The 14470-nt window shown below is 52.4% G+C and overlaps 1 protein-coding gene and 1 long non-coding RNA gene across 38 annotated transcripts in view; one reads left to right on the forward strand and one right to left on the reverse strand.

The window, feature by feature from the left end:
• MYO18A (myosin XVIIIA) overlaps positions 1-14470 on the forward strand; it is a 136038-nt gene that overhangs the window by 69284 nt on the left and 52284 nt on the right. For 14 of the 36 annotated variants that reach the window (XR_010152918.1, XR_010152919.1, XR_010152917.1 and 11 more), the window contains 2 exons: positions 11759-12451; positions 14322-14396. The exons of 11 other annotated variants lie outside the window; for them this stretch is intronic. Coding sequence is in view for 19 of the 25 variants with exons in the window: in XM_063798795.1 (XP_063654865.1) it covers positions 11759-12451; positions 14322-14396 (768 nt within the window). In the remaining 6 variants the exon portion in view is untranslated. Of the gene's footprint in view, positions 1-3235; positions 3305-6395; positions 6536-8889; positions 8952-11758; positions 12452-14321; positions 14397-14470 lie in introns of those variants that run through there. 11 more of the 36 variants (XM_063798814.1, XM_063798813.1, XM_063798810.1 and 8 more) reach the window with 8 other exon arrangements.
• On the reverse strand, positions 3153-6926 carry LOC107969208 (uncharacterized). 2 transcript variants are annotated; one of them, XR_001710877.2, is made up of 5 exons: positions 6851-6926; positions 6489-6524; positions 4951-5043; positions 3772-3839; positions 3153-3376 (listed from the first exon to the last, which is right to left on the reverse strand). It is a non-coding gene; the product is annotated as an uncharacterized LOC107969208 (long non-coding RNA). The 2 variants fall into 2 exon arrangements; XR_008540174.1 differs by having other exon boundaries at positions 4951-5046.

Genomic DNA, 14470 nt, shown 5'->3' on the forward strand with positions numbered 1-14470 from the left:
CAAATGTCCCAGGCTCCTCATGCTATTTCCTCATTTAGGAAAGGAGGGACCTTTTTGTGATTTCCCCAGATGTGGCTGAAGTAGGTGGGGAGAGGGGTGGGGCAGCCTTGGGGCTCCTCTCCAAGCTTCTTGGTAAGAAGGGAGTTACTCAGCCCCGGAAGCCTCAAAACCCCTCCGTGGCTAGGAGCAGGGCATCCTGGGCCTGACTCATGACTTCAGGAGTTTTGGAGGGGCACTGTCTTCTGAACCTCAGTTTCCTGGGGTTGCATCCACCCCCAAGGCTGTGACACGCCTTCCCGACCAACCATTAGTGCTTTTTTGGCCTTCATTCCTTAGAACACTGTTTTCTTCCAAAGCCCCAGCCCCACAGCACCCAAGGTCCTCGGTAGTCTTGTCTCTGCTTTGTTGCTGGTATAGCTCTTTCCTCTCTTCCTCCTTGAGAGGGGATGGTCCTTGGAGTTGTCAGGGAGCACCCTTCTCGCTGTCCCCAAGAGTAGTCTTAGCATGGCCACCTCCATTTCTGTGCATAGGACACTTGCAAGGGGCACAGATGGCGTGTTGGGGATGCTCTGACTGGCCCTAAGTCTCTTTTTTAGTAGAGATTACTCCAGATAAGTAAGTTCCTTAAAAAAGAAAGTGAGGAGAGACATAGCTGCTCCCAGTCCTTTCTGTTCCCCTGACTCTACCCCTCCCAGCCACCAAGGGTAAGGTTTTCAGTTGTGTCAGCAGTTGGCAGAGTACGTGGGCTGGCCTGGTGCGGAGGTGCATCAGGAGCCTGAGATGTACCCGTGAGTACTTGTATCTCTCTGTGCTCAGGACTGCCCTGCCTCAGCCCCCAAACTGGCACCAGGGCTGAGTTGTGTGGGCAGTATGCCCGGGGGTGGGGGAGAGGTCAGAGAGAGCTCCTCACCCTGAGAGATGGGCGCTTCCTGGTCTAGGGTACTCTCCCCCAGCCACCCCCAGGCCACTAGCACCAGGTCACAGATTCAGGGCCATGCACAGTGATATCCAAGCAGACAGCAAAGTGCCCTCCAGAGGGGCAGTGAGCATTCCCAGGGAAGGGAGGCCTCCAGCAGGTTCAGTCGTTGGAGGAGGAAACCAAGACCCTTCTGCAACTGCAGTTGCGGCAGGAAGCCATTCCAGTGCACCTGCTTCCTCTGGGCTGGCCTGCAGTGAGGCGGGTGCCCGGCTGCTTTCTGTTCCGCCCTGGGGCTGGGGAGGGCTCTGGCTGGAGGCTGGACTGCAAGGGCCAGGTTGTCCCTGCCAAGCTCATCTCCCCCTTCCCCGCTGTCTGGCAGCATGGCCTTCAGTTCATTCCTTAGAGAGCTTCCCTTCCTCTCAAGCAGTTCCACGTAAAGCATATTCAGGTTGGTGGGTGGAGGGGCGGGTCATCATTGGGAACCCCTGCTTTCCTCCCAAGCTGCTCTTCTGGCAGCTGATGTAGAAGGACAACAGTGCAGGTGAACCAGGGGAAATGGAGGGCAGGGCGTGCCTCCATCCCTTAAAGTGAGCAGTGGAGGGCTCTCGCAGGAGACCTGAGTGTGAGTCCCAGATCTGCCACTTGCTGCTGTGAGGCTTTGGGCGAGTCACCTGACCTTCTGAGCCTCCTTTTGCTCATTTGTAAAGTAGCAGTCACACAGTCACACTAGTATCTATTTCAGAGGGATGTTGTGAGGATCAAATGAGATGATTCATGTGAGGGATTCAGCACAGCACCTGACACATACCAAATGCTCAATAATGATTAACCGTTTTTTACTATTATGCTAGTATTTCTTCCCTTCTCCTTTGTTCCTGCCACCCTTCCTCGCCCTCAATCCCTAGATAAGTTGGTGCTAGGTTGGGACTGGGAGGAAGCAGTCTCCTGGGAGCTGCCCTCTGTGCCTCTGAATGGGAAAGAGGGAGGAGAGGAGAATGCCCTGCCTCTTGGTCCTCAGAAGGAGAAGCCTCCGGTGTGTGAGTGCTGTCAGAAGCGGCGAGGCGGGAAAGTGACCTCGGCCACCAGCCACGTCTCGGCTTCCTCTGGGCACTCTCTTGAGAGTTACCTGCTGCTCTCGAGGGCTTGCAGTGTGCAGATGTCTGGTGTGGATGCTTGGGCCTCAAAGCATTTGTCCAGGCCAGGCATTCCAGGCCTGAGGGGCTGCCTGAGGCGTGGCATTATTCTCCCAGGAGCATTTGTGCCCCCATTCCCTCCTGTGAGGGGCCCAGAGAGTGCAGGTTAAGGGCGGGTAGGCTCTGCTGGCATGGTGGAGGGTAAACCCCAGCTGCTCCCAGAGTGTCAGAAGCCTCCTGGGGCTGAGGCTTGACAGTCCCTCAGTACATTTCTTGGATTTCTCCTCTTTGAGAACAAATGCTTCTAGCTATTATCTCCTTTGCTTTTTTTTTTTTATTGACTATTTAGCCATCTTCACAATAAAAATAAGCAGTAAGTAACAAATACTTACCAAAATAAATACCAGGTGTTCCTGTTGTGTCTAATTCACACAGTTTACAAGATTATTATGATCACTCTTTGTATACTATTTGGGTTCCAGTTTTTTTGATTGATGTCATTTTATATGGAGCTTTCCATATGGTTACATTGTCCACACATTTGTCAGTTTAAATGGCAATACAACAACGGGTTGTACCTAACCATTTCTTAATTCTAGGCATTTGGGCTCTTTCCAATTTGGAGCTGTTATATAGAGTGCATCTATAAAAATCTTTGCGTTTTTTTTTTCTTTTTCTTTCTTTAAGTCAGCTCACTGGACATACATTCCTGAAGATGGAATGGCTAGGCCAGAGGATGATGCATTTTGTGGCTATTGTTCATAAAGAGCTACTAAGCAATTTCAGTGTCCTTGCCCTCCCTGCAAACCCAGGCATTGAGTTCACTATGTATTTATTGTGAGCAGGTTTAGAGATTATACCTCCCTTGTTTGTACCATGTCCCTGGGAATCAGAATGGGCAAGTGTTGTTCTCTGTAGTTTATATTTGGGGAAGAGATTAGATGGGAATAAGAGGTTTGTGCAAAGAACCCCTGTCCCAGCACTCTCGTGCAGCTAACATTTATTAAGCGCCTACAGTATGATGAGTAAGATGGGTAAGTTCTGCTCAGAGGTGAATCACAGTCCAGGGATGACAAAGACGCACAAACAGCTCCCCAAGATACATTCTGGTTGTGGCTCCCAGCTCTGCCACTTAATAGTTGCAGCGCTCTCGGCAACTCACCTTCTTTATTTCCTTATCTAGAAAGTGGGTTGTTATGAGGATTCAATGAGGAGACCTGTATGAAGTGCCTTCCCCTGTGCCTGGCTCATAGTAAGTGTTCAGTGAGTGTTGGTCTCTCTTGCTGTCCCTCAGAAGTGCCACAGAGGGAGGAGGTGGGTAGACCTGCAGAGTGGCAGAATCATGGTGGGGTCTCCCTTTTTGCATATCCAAAAACTCGATTTGGAGAGTTGCACACTAGTAAAACACACTATCAATCCATGCTTTGGCTTGACCAGATCTTCTGAACCTTCACGCTGATGAAGTTTATCAACCAGATTTGGCTACCAAAGCTGATGCCTGCCTAACATACCAGAAAAGGTGGGCACTGAGGAAGCAGCACAGGCTTTGGAGGCAGACCAGTGTGGGTTCAAGTCTGGGTTCCCCCACTTAACTAACTTTGTGACTTAATCTCTTTCTGAATCTTTTCCCTCATCGATAAAATGGGAATAATAATAATTCTCTTATCACCAATCCTCAGATTGTTGTAAGATTTACATTAGAAAATAAATGTTCAATACCTTGTATAGGGCCCATCTCATTGTAGGTGCTCCATATTCAGTAATGTTGCTGGAAATGGCTGAAATCTCTAGAGAGAGAACAAGTCGAGGAAGAGAGGCCTTAGATCTAAACACCCTTGCTCCAGAGAGCCATATGTTCCCAACACAGATGCTGCCACCATCTTTGGGGCCTGAGTTCCTTACCCATTCTGTCTTGGATAACAGTAACTTGATCTTTTTTTTTTTTTTTTAATTTTTGTGGGTACATGGTAGGTTTATATACTTATGGGATACATTACATATATATATATATATATATATTTATATATATATATATATTTTTTTCTTTTGAGATGGGGTCTCACTCGGTCACCCAGGCTGGAGCATGCAGTATTGCGATCTCTGCTCACTACAACCTCTGCCTCCCAGGCTCAAGCGATCCTCCCACCTCAGCCTCCCCAGTACCTGGGACCACAGGCATGCACCATCGTTCCCAGTTAATTTTTTGTGTTTTTGGTAGAGACAAGGATTCATCGTGTTGCCCAGGCTGGTCTCAAACTCCTGAGCTCAAGTAATCCACCCACCTCAGCCTCCCAAAGTTCTGGGATTACAGGCGTGAGCCACCACACCCGGTCCATGAGATGTTTTGTTTTGATATGGGCATGCATTGAGAAACAAGCATGTGCTTGGGCAATGGACAATGGGGTCTCTACCCCCTCAAGCATTTATCCTTTGGGTTATAAACAATCCAGTTCCAGGATAACTTGCTCTTGATCCTAAACAAATTCAGTGATAAGGGAGAGAGGAAAACTGTCTAGGCAATTCTGCATAAAAGCCACAGAGAGAATTTCCTCTGGGGAGAGCCCCACATCTGTGTTCAGAGTGAAGCTCATAGGAACAGCTGATGCAGAGGAACAGGCCTGGGTGGAAATGGTCCAGTGTCCTCACAGCCTGGGCCAGATGGGACCTCTATGGACAAGTAGGAAAACTTGAACAAGAGATCAAAGATCAAATGAGTTAAAATTACACCAACAGACAAACTTAAAGTCTCTAGCACATTAACTGAATAATAAAACAGAAGTCAACAAAGCAAAATAGAAATAATTAATTGAAAACAAAACATTTCCTAATTTTTAACTATTCATTCATGATAAGCAGTTTTAAGAATGAACCAGTTCTTGGCCGGGCGCGGTGGCTCACCTCTGTAATCCCAGCACTTTGGGAGGCCAAGGCGGGTGGATCACGAGGTCAGGAGATGAAGACCATCCTGGCTCACACGGTGAAACCCCATCTCTACTAAAAAAATACAAAAAATTAGCTGGGCATGGTGGTGGACACCTGTAGTCCCAGCTACTCGGGAGGCTGAGGCAGGAGAATGGCGTGAACCCGGGAGGCGGAGGTTGCAGTGAGGCAAGATTGCACCACTGTACTCCAGCCTGGGTGATAGAGTGAGATGAGACTCTGTCTCAATTAAAAAAAAAAAAGAACCAGTTATTAAACTCCACTGAAGTGCCCTGATTCTTTGGATGCAGCCTCTCCCTGGACTGAGGCAGATTCTGACTTGATTTTTCAAGCGGCCCAGCTCTGGTTTCTAATCCATAGATGGACAGTTTTGCAGTTCTCCAGGCCTCTTGCCCCACGTAATTGTGTGTTACAGCTGGAAGGCAAAGTCGCTGGGGTCCTGAAGCAGATTCCTCAATTCCTCTCCTAGGTCACAGGCCCGCAACTTTGGTTTACTGTATTAAGGGTTTGAGTGTTGGCTGGGCGTGGTGGCTCACACCTGTAATCCCAGCACTTTGGGAAGCTGAGGCAGGTGGGTCACCTGAGGTCAGGAGTTCGAGACCAGCCTGACTAACATGGAGAAACCCTGTCTCTACTAAAAATACAGAAATTAGCCAGGCATGGTAGCGGGTGCCTGTAATCCCAGCTACCTGGGAGGCTGAGGCAGGAGAATCGCTTGAGTCCGGGAGGTGGAGGTTGCAGTGAGCCGAGATCACACCATTGTACTCCAGCCTGGGCAACAAGAGCGAAACTCCGTCTCAATAAATAAATAAATAAATAAATAGAGTTTGAGTGCCTCTCCCCACGTAGACTCCTAAGGTGCCAGACATGGAGAGGCCTTGAGCCATTATCTAGACTAGCCCCTAATTCTACAGAGAGGCCCAAAGAGGCGAAGTGGCTTATTCAAAGCACACAGCTTCTGGCCGGGCACGTCAGCTCACACCTGTAATCCCAGCACTTTAGGACGCCAAGGCGGGTGGATCACCTGAGGTCAAGAGTTCGAGACTAGTCTGGCCAACATGGTGAACCCCCATCTCTACTAAAAAGTACAAAAATTAGCTGGGCGTGGTGGTGCCGGGGAGGCTGAGGCAGGAGAATCACTTGAACCCGGGAGGCAGAGGCTGCAGTGAGCCGAGATGGCACCATTGCACTTCAGCCTGGCCTACAGAGTGAGACTGCATCTCAAAAAATAAAAATAAAAAAATAAAAACAAAGCACACAGCTTCCAAGGGTAGGGAGTGCTATGTTCTGTGCCTACTTTCCTTCATTTTCCTTTAATATTTTATTCCTTACTCCAATGCCCTTTTGAGTTTTGTAATCCTTCCTCCTCCACTCCATCCCTCCTTTCCCCTTGTTGCCCGCAGTGTTTATCCTGGCAGGTTCTGGCCTTTGGGAAGACTCTGAGACACTGAGAGACCCGGCCCCCCATTTCTTCTCTGACCCAGGGTACAGGCTACCTTCAGCGCCATGGCCTTTTCATCAAGGTTCGCCTTCTGGGAGCAAAAGGAAAGTTGGATTTTAAAATCTTTATGTTTTTCCTGTGTGCTTGGCATGTTGTATCTGCAGGCAGGAGACTGGCTTGTGGGAGAGGGAGCTTTGGAAGCTAGAGATGGATTGGGGCATGTGTGTATAATTGGGGGTGGCAGGGAGAATGACGGGGGCTGGTGAACTCCCTATTCTGGCTGGATGGGCTCCTGCACTGAGTCATGCTCCTCCCCTAAGCCCCACCTCTGGTAAGGTGAGCTGCCTTTTGTCCTGCTGGTGTCCCTCTGGGTTAACCCCTCCACACCCTTCCCACCACCCTGCTGCCTTGACTCACCCCTGGAACGTGGGCTGCTGTGGAGGGACCGCTGGAACTGGGTCTCCCTGATCCTGGGGGCTGCAGTGGGTAGGAGGACAAGGGGCCAAGGGTGGGGAGTCAGGCCAGTTGGCCACCTGGGTCCAGAGGGTGATTCAGGCCACAGACTTGGGACTGCCTGTGTGTGTGCCTTTATGCGTGTGCATAGTCCCCAGCTGGGCAGTGACCTACAACAGCCAGAGCCCTTCTGATGGGGGAGGGAGCAGTGAGTCAGCCTGATGCTAAATCCAGAGCTGAGCTCAGAGCTGGGCCCAGTGTTTCAGACACTTGGGGGGCACCCAGTGTTTTCCCCAATGCCACACCTTGGGCCAGACATTTGGGGTCCCAAACTTGAGCCACTGGAGGGAGGACAGATTTGGAGCTGGTGAAGAACACAGAGTGGACTTGGAATCTGGGCTACCCCGGCACCCAAGTTAACAGCACTGCGTGCAGTAATGAGTGTGTCTGTGTGGTTTGCGAACACTTGTCCTCCCACTAACCTGTGTGCCCCAGAACTACTGCATGGTGTGATCCCTGGGGCAGCAAGGGGGAGAGTGATGGCTTGGTGGGGGGCAGCAGGCACAGACCTAGACCCTGCCACTCTTCCTCCCTCTGTCCACCAGTCCCTCCCTTCCCTTTCTCTGCTCCGATTCCAATTCTTAAAGAAGTAGGCTCCACTCTGGTGAATATTTGCCATTTCCCCTCGTCCTTGGCATTGTGAGCTAACTATGAAGATTGAGCCCGTTGCAGATAGCTCTGTGGACAAGATGCAGCTTTAAAACTGCAGCAGCCATCACGCCAGCCAGTGCCCCTGGCACTGCTAATTTGAGCTCAAAATTAGCCATAGACACTGGTTAAAATTGGAGAGTCCCCCCCAGTGGATCATGTAAATGATTCTGGATGTTTCTAAGGATTTTTTCCCTTAGGAATCAAGGACTTCTTGCCATGCTCCTACCCACATTGTGCTGGGAAGGAGAGGCACGCTGAGGAGGAGGTAGGGTTGGTAACAGGGCTGTCTTTTTCCTGTAGTCCTAGGTGACGCGGGAAAGAGGAGAAATTAAATCCATAGGACTGCCTGAGCTTTTGGAGGGAGAGATACTGGTGAGGGGAAAGGAGAAGACTTTTTTAAACTTGAGGCCTGGCCTCTCTGAATCTTTTGTGAGCCAGTTTCTGAACTGAAAGAACCTTCAGAGCTTCCACATCATCTGCCCTTTTTCCAGATGTGTGATGGTATCTGCTGTTTCCACGACTCCACTCCTCCCCTCTGACTCAGGCCAGCCAGCTCCTGGGCTCCAGCACAAACCCCTGGCCCCAGTGTCCAGAGCTTAGGCATCTTTCCTTCCTCCATGCCCCGCCCCTAACTTCAGGGTTCCCTCCCTCGGCTGCGTGGTTGGCAGTTTTGTGGGTCTGAGGTTGAGAAAATATCTGGCCTCCTGAATCTCCGCCTCTGCCCCACTCCCTGCCTCCAGCAAGATCTCAGCTGAGCTGGGGGAGTTGTGCAGGATCAAGAAGTAAGCCAGAGCCAGCCCAATAGGGGCCAACCTTCACTCTACTCTAAAAGCTGCTGGCCCACAGGTACCCACACTGGGTTACTTTTACCTCCTCAGTCACTAGATCTGGAGCTTTTTGTTCAAACCACTTCTTGCCTGAGCTAGGGATGACTCTTGTAGTTTGGATGACTTAAATTAGCTGGATCTTCCCATCTGCCACGTAACCAAAGCCACGATGGCACTGTGGGTGGACCTCTTTAGACAGCCCCCAAAGTGGGCAAAGTGGCTGGTTGCTGAGGGCAAGGGTACTTGGCTTTTCCCCCCACAGACTCTTCATTCTTGAAGTCATCACTGAACAGTTCTGATTCTAGGATAGGATAGCTCTTGCCCAGGTCCCCTAGCCCCGGTATTCCTAAAGACTCAGGAGCTCCACCTCAGGGTGAAGGAGGCCCCTTGAATGTTCTCTCCCTGTGCTTTTAGTGCTGGGTCTCCCAGCCTTGACCTGCCAGTGACTTCTTCATCTGCTCCCTCAGGTTAAAGAGGAGGACAAAACTCTGCCAAAGCCTGGCTCTCCTGGCAAGGAGGAAGGGGCTGTAAGTGCATCCTTGAGTGCTCCGAGGCATGCGTGTGTGTGTGCGGGCATGTGTGTGTGCATGCGTGCATGTGTGTGTGCGTGTGTGTGTTTGCCCCTGCACCCACTAGCCCTGGACTAGCCTGTGAGACAGCTCCATGGAGTAGGTGGGGATTGCAGGGGGCCCCTTCCTGTGTGGCTCAGCTGAAGAGAATTCTAGTAAAGGGGAAGAAAGTATGGTGTATGTGATGCCAGCTTCAGGTGTGTGAAGGAGATGGCCAAGGTGCTTTGGGGACCTCCCCTAACCTCCTCCCCAATCCCCTTAAGTTGCCTCCCTTTGGTTCTGGTTTCCTGAACCCTTTGGGCCTGGAGAGGCTTGGGTGGGCAAACTCTTAGGTCAGGGAGCGTCGAATGAGAGCTCAGCTGTTGGGATTCTTCAGCCTGCTCTGGGTGGCACAAGGCAAAGGCATGGAGGGACTTCGCTGTAGTCGCTGCTGTCTCTTCCAAGACCCTGTCAGCTGCTTGGTGCAGGTGACCTGGAGGCAGGCTCCAGCTACTCACTGCCTCCAGCCCCAGCGCATTGGGATAGAGACCCTGAATAAACCTGGACTCTCCTAAGGCAAGAATAGCCTTAGGTTTCTGAATAGCCAAGTCCAAAGATGTGTAGTTAGGAGAGGGCAGCTGGTAGCACAGGGGGCAGGAGTGCCCAGGGCTCTGGGGCAGAGCTGGATCACAACACATATTCTTACTTCATTACCCCAGATGGTGGCTGTCCTGGCTCCCTGCACTTCCTTGGTCAGTTTGATTAGCCAGGCACTGTGGCTTCCACCTGATCTGCAAACAATCCTGGAAAGCCAGCCTGTGATTTGAAAGGGGTGTGTGTGTGTGTGTGTGTGTGTGTGTGTGTGTGTGTGTGTGTGTGAGGGAGAGGCCTCAGAGTTGCCCAGAATTTATTTTATTTTATTTTATTTTGCAAAAACTACATGTAAAGTGCTTGGAAGAGTGCCATGGCCCATAGTGAGTACTGTGTAAGTCTTACCAATTACTATCATCATCATTGTCATCATTTTCTTTTTTTTTTTTTTTTTTTTTTTTTGAGACAGGGTTTTACTCTGTCACCCAGGCTGGAATGCAGTGGTGCCATCTCAGCTCATTGCAACCTCTGCCTCCCAGGCTCAAGCCATCCTCCCACCTCAGCCTCCTGAGTAGCGTAGCTGGGACTATAGGCACACACCATCAAGCCTGGCTACTTTTTGTATTTTTTGTAGAAACAGTTTCACCATGTTGCCCGGCTGGTGTTGAACTCCTGAGTTCAAGCAGTCTCCCTGCCTTGGCCTCGCAAAGTGCTAGGATTACAGGCGTGAGCCACCACACCTGGCCCATCGTCATCATCTTAATGATGGAAGGGGGATGGGAGGAAAGCCAGAAGAGGGAGGGGAGGAGTGTAGGATCCAGTGGCTAGGGCCACTGGCCAACTCTGCAGTGCCCTGGCATGCCATTGAGCACTCTTGGCCTAAGAGGTTGAGGAAGAGGCACCTTCAAGCCCTTACTCTCTCTATCCCTTCAGCGGAGCCAACCTGTAACCAGGGCCTAGATTAAGGCCCTTGGCTCAGCTCTGCTCAAAAGGTGGAGCAACTTCTCCTTGTGGCATCCAGAGGCAGCAGCTCCCAGGTGCGCCTACTGTGAGCGTCTTCCTGCATCCAAGCAAGCATGGGCAGGTGGGCCTTCACGGAGCCCAGTGCCCATATGTGTTCTAGAACCAAGATCATTGTTTTGGGTAACGAGGACTCAAGCACAGCTCAGCTGGTGACAGAGCTCTGCCTGGCCAACAAGGAGAACCCAGGTTGCCCTTACGCCCCCCAGGCAATGGAGCTGGCTTTATGGGAAACTCTATCCTGCCGTTAGCCAGCCTGGCCTTCCAGCGGCAGTCCCTTGGGACCCAGACAGTTAGCACCAGTGTGTGGGGGAAGGGTAGGCACACCAGCTAGAGTATACCAGTCCACTCCAGGGAAGATTGGAGCTGAGGCTGCTTGAGGGCTATACACACTCTGGGAACTAGGGGGTCTCCAAACCCTTGAGAGGTTTGCAGGAGGAAAACTGCAAAGAGACTGGCAGAAAGCAGGCTGAAGTGGAAGCTTCCTGGGCCCGTGCTGGGCTCCTCAGTGCTTGAGAACATAGATGAAGGGCAGACAGTGGCCGCAGACGAGGGACGCTGTGAGGAGGAGGCCTGGCATGTCTTGGGGCCAGGAAGAGCTCCCTGATCATTTTTTCCTTCAGGATGGGTAGGCTCTTGGTCTGACTGCCCGGAAAACAGGTGATGGAAGGACCAAGGACTACAAAGGTCAGGAAGCCCTGGAGTTAGGCCTGGGATTGGTGGTAGGAATGGAGGTGGGACTCGGCTGTTTGACCTCTCCATGCTCCATCTCTGCAGTGTCTGGGCTGTGAGGCAGTGGGCTCACCTAGAATGGGACTTGGTTGCTGCCCTAACACAAAGCCAGTAACCCCAGAGCACCTCATAGGCCTCTCGGCGCTCTGTGCCGGCATCTCGCAGGTCCATGCTAAGTCTGGGGATAGACAGCAGGTGACAGTAGTACCTGATTGTGCTGATTGTGCTTTGTGGGAAAGAAGCCAAACTCTTAGCTGCAATTGTCCTATCTGTAAGATGGAAAGTGGGCTTCCTGGGGTAGCCTCGTGGAGCCATGTGTTGCTTGGTAGATGAATGGGAGATCTGTTCCAGGGCGTGAGGTCACACCTTCTTATTCCCTCTGCATGGGATGGGCAGGGCTGCAGGGGTGATGCTAATGTCTACCTGTATTTGTATGACTGTAGCTAGAGGGCAGCTCAAAGGAAGGCAGTGGCCCATCTAGGAGTCCTCAGCCTCCCACCAGCCCGATACCCCCAGAGACTTCCCAGAGAGCCAGGAGCCCTGCACCCACACTCGCCATGAACGGCCCGGGAGCTGCCACAGCAGAAGGCCTAAGCGAAGAGGCCCAGGGCCTGTCCCGGAAGCGGGTGGCAAATGCAGTGAGGAAGGTGGTGAGTAGGGTGCTGCCCAGCGAGGAGCTTGGGAATGCCAAGGAGACCCCAGGCAGAGGAGTCAAGTCCCCCGAGCACCCGACTCGAAGCAAGAGGGGAGAAAAGGCAGCTTCTAGTCCCAAGCCGCCACCCCCTCCCCCACCTCCCCCTGCTCCGCCTAAGCCTGAAGTGAAGAAGGAGGCAGCCAAGGATGAGCTCTCCCTGGGCCTGCGGAGCCTGATGTCTCGGGGCAGGGGCAAGGAGCACAAGGCCCGCGGCAAGCAGTCTCCTGGGAAGGGGGAGAAGCCCTCCAGCCAGGAGCCAGGCTCCCCAGACTGGGCGGACTCCCCTGAGAAAGCAGGATCCCCAGCCAAGCCTGAAGCCCCAAAGAAGCAGCGCTCCCCAGCCCCACCGGAAGAGCTGGTGACCCCAGGCTCCACCGGCCCGAAGTCAGACCTCACTGGAGAGCAGCAGTCCAAGTCACCAGTCCCTGGTGTGAAGCAGGAGGTACAAGAGTGTGTCACTAACCGCTCCTGCCCCTCACCACCCTAGCTCAAGGGCCAGGCACCCTCACAGCCGGCTTCCCCAAGCGACCTCAGCGAACCCCGCATGACCGAGAGGCTGGGCCCAGGGTTGTGTGCTGATGGCCGGCAGGGGCTGCATGGCTTTCCCTAACCCAATGTGGACCCTGCAGTTGCCTGGGCTCTGGCCTGGCGGCTGGGATGGAAACTGCTAACCAGCATGCTGGCCTTGCCATGGGAGTCAGGGCCTGGTCCCCAGCTACATGGCGCCAGCTTGAGGCCTGAGACCCAAACCTGAGGATCAGAGTCTCAGCAGATCAGTTCCGGGCGGAAAGACTGTTTTCTCAAGTCAGGGATCTGGGCTTGCATTCCCAGCCACTCATCCCCTGGGACCTCAGCAAAGTCCCATCTCAGACTTCCTCTGTTGAGTGGGGATAATACAGGTCCAAAATTTCTTCTCTGATACCCTGGATGTGGCAGTATTTTGGAAATTAGTAATCTTTGTATTTTAGTGCCATACAGTATACATAATGAGCAACAACGTGTAACAAACATTAATATTTCCAAAGCAAAATCTATGAATATTCACATTACAGGGGCATAGAGGATAAACTGCCAGGTTTTGCCGCCAAAATAGTTAAGAAAAATATTTTGTTTGGGGGGGCTTTTGGGATTTTGGAATTGCAAATAAGGGTTAATAAGGGTTTTAAGTAACCAGAAGATTAGAAATGATACAGATAATACTCCAAGCCGGTCCCTGGCATGGTGGGTGCTCCATAAATGGTAGCGTTGATAGTGGTGCTAATAACAGTTGTTATTGATGCCCTCACTGCCATCACTGCCTTCTTTAGGCCTGGCCAGCGTGACCCTCTGGCAGCAGGACTCTTGAGGAGCCCTGTGCTTGGATGGCAGATGGGTACAGTGGGCCCCTTGGGATATAGGGGCAACCCTATCTTCCCAGAAAGTGTTCTCTGGGTGGGGCAGGAGGCTGAGAAGCAGGAGGGAGGGTCAGTCCAGCCTCTTTCCCTTGGAAAGTGTTGCCTTCTTGGCTGGCCTCTGAGTTGGGGACAGTTCTCTTCAAGCTTCCCTTTTTTGGACCCTGCTGAGGCCTCCCAGGGTGTGGGAGAGGAGCATCAAGTTTTGCCACTACTTCCCTGTGCTCATGCAGGCTCCTTCTGGCTGGAAGGAGAGGGGTCTGGAGGGTATGGGGGAATAGCCTGAGAGGCCTTGAGGCCCTCCCTGACTGTTACCTCCTGGGACCTGGGGAGCCTTGTTGCTCCCCATTCTTCCTGGGCATTGCAGCACTTAGAGAAAAGCCAGCCGCCGCTTCCCCCACCCACCTGGCCCACTCTGTGAATCAGGGAAGTGCCTGTTCCTGCTCACAGGGAGGAGCTGGCATGGGCATTTTGGGCAGGGTATGGGCAGAACTGTTGGTCGCTCTGGAGAACCCATAAGCAGGTGGGGAGTGTCGTGGTCCTGTTCCCGGGCGGCTGCCCTCCCCTCCCTCCTCCCTGTCCCTCCTCCTCTCACAAGGGAGGAGTTGGGAGCTGAGACATGCCCTGACCTGGAGTTTAGCCACCTGTCACCTGGGCCTGGGGAAGGGTCCAGAGGGCAAGTGGGATAATAGGGCCATTTGGTGCTCAAGATAGGCAGGTGGGAAGAAATAACCCCAGAGCTCCCAGGCACTTGTTCTTTTTTTTCTAATCTGATGGTTTAAAAACTCAGATTGCCGCGCGGCTTGCTCCCTGGCGCTGCTCCCCTTCCCTAGTGGGTCCCAGTGGCTTCCTGGGCTGGGAGCTCCGCGTGCTGTGGCCTCGCCATTTCTGGGCTGGGACTAATAGTGGTTTAACCTTTAGGCAGGAGCTGCCAAGGTCCAGCTGACCCCCGTGGAAGAGGCCCACCAGCGGCTGGAGAGGATCTTCACAGCTTCTGTAATGCCACTCTTGTGTGTGGGTCCCAGTCCCTGGCCGCCCTCTTCCTGAGGCTGGCGGCAGGACCCTGTGTG

Source organism: Pan troglodytes, chromosome 19 (assembly GCF_028858775.2).
Source record: "Pan troglodytes isolate AG18354 chromosome 19, NHGRI_mPanTro3-v2.0_pri, whole genome shotgun sequence".
NCBI lineage: Eukaryota > Metazoa > Chordata > Mammalia > Primates > Hominidae > Pan > Pan troglodytes.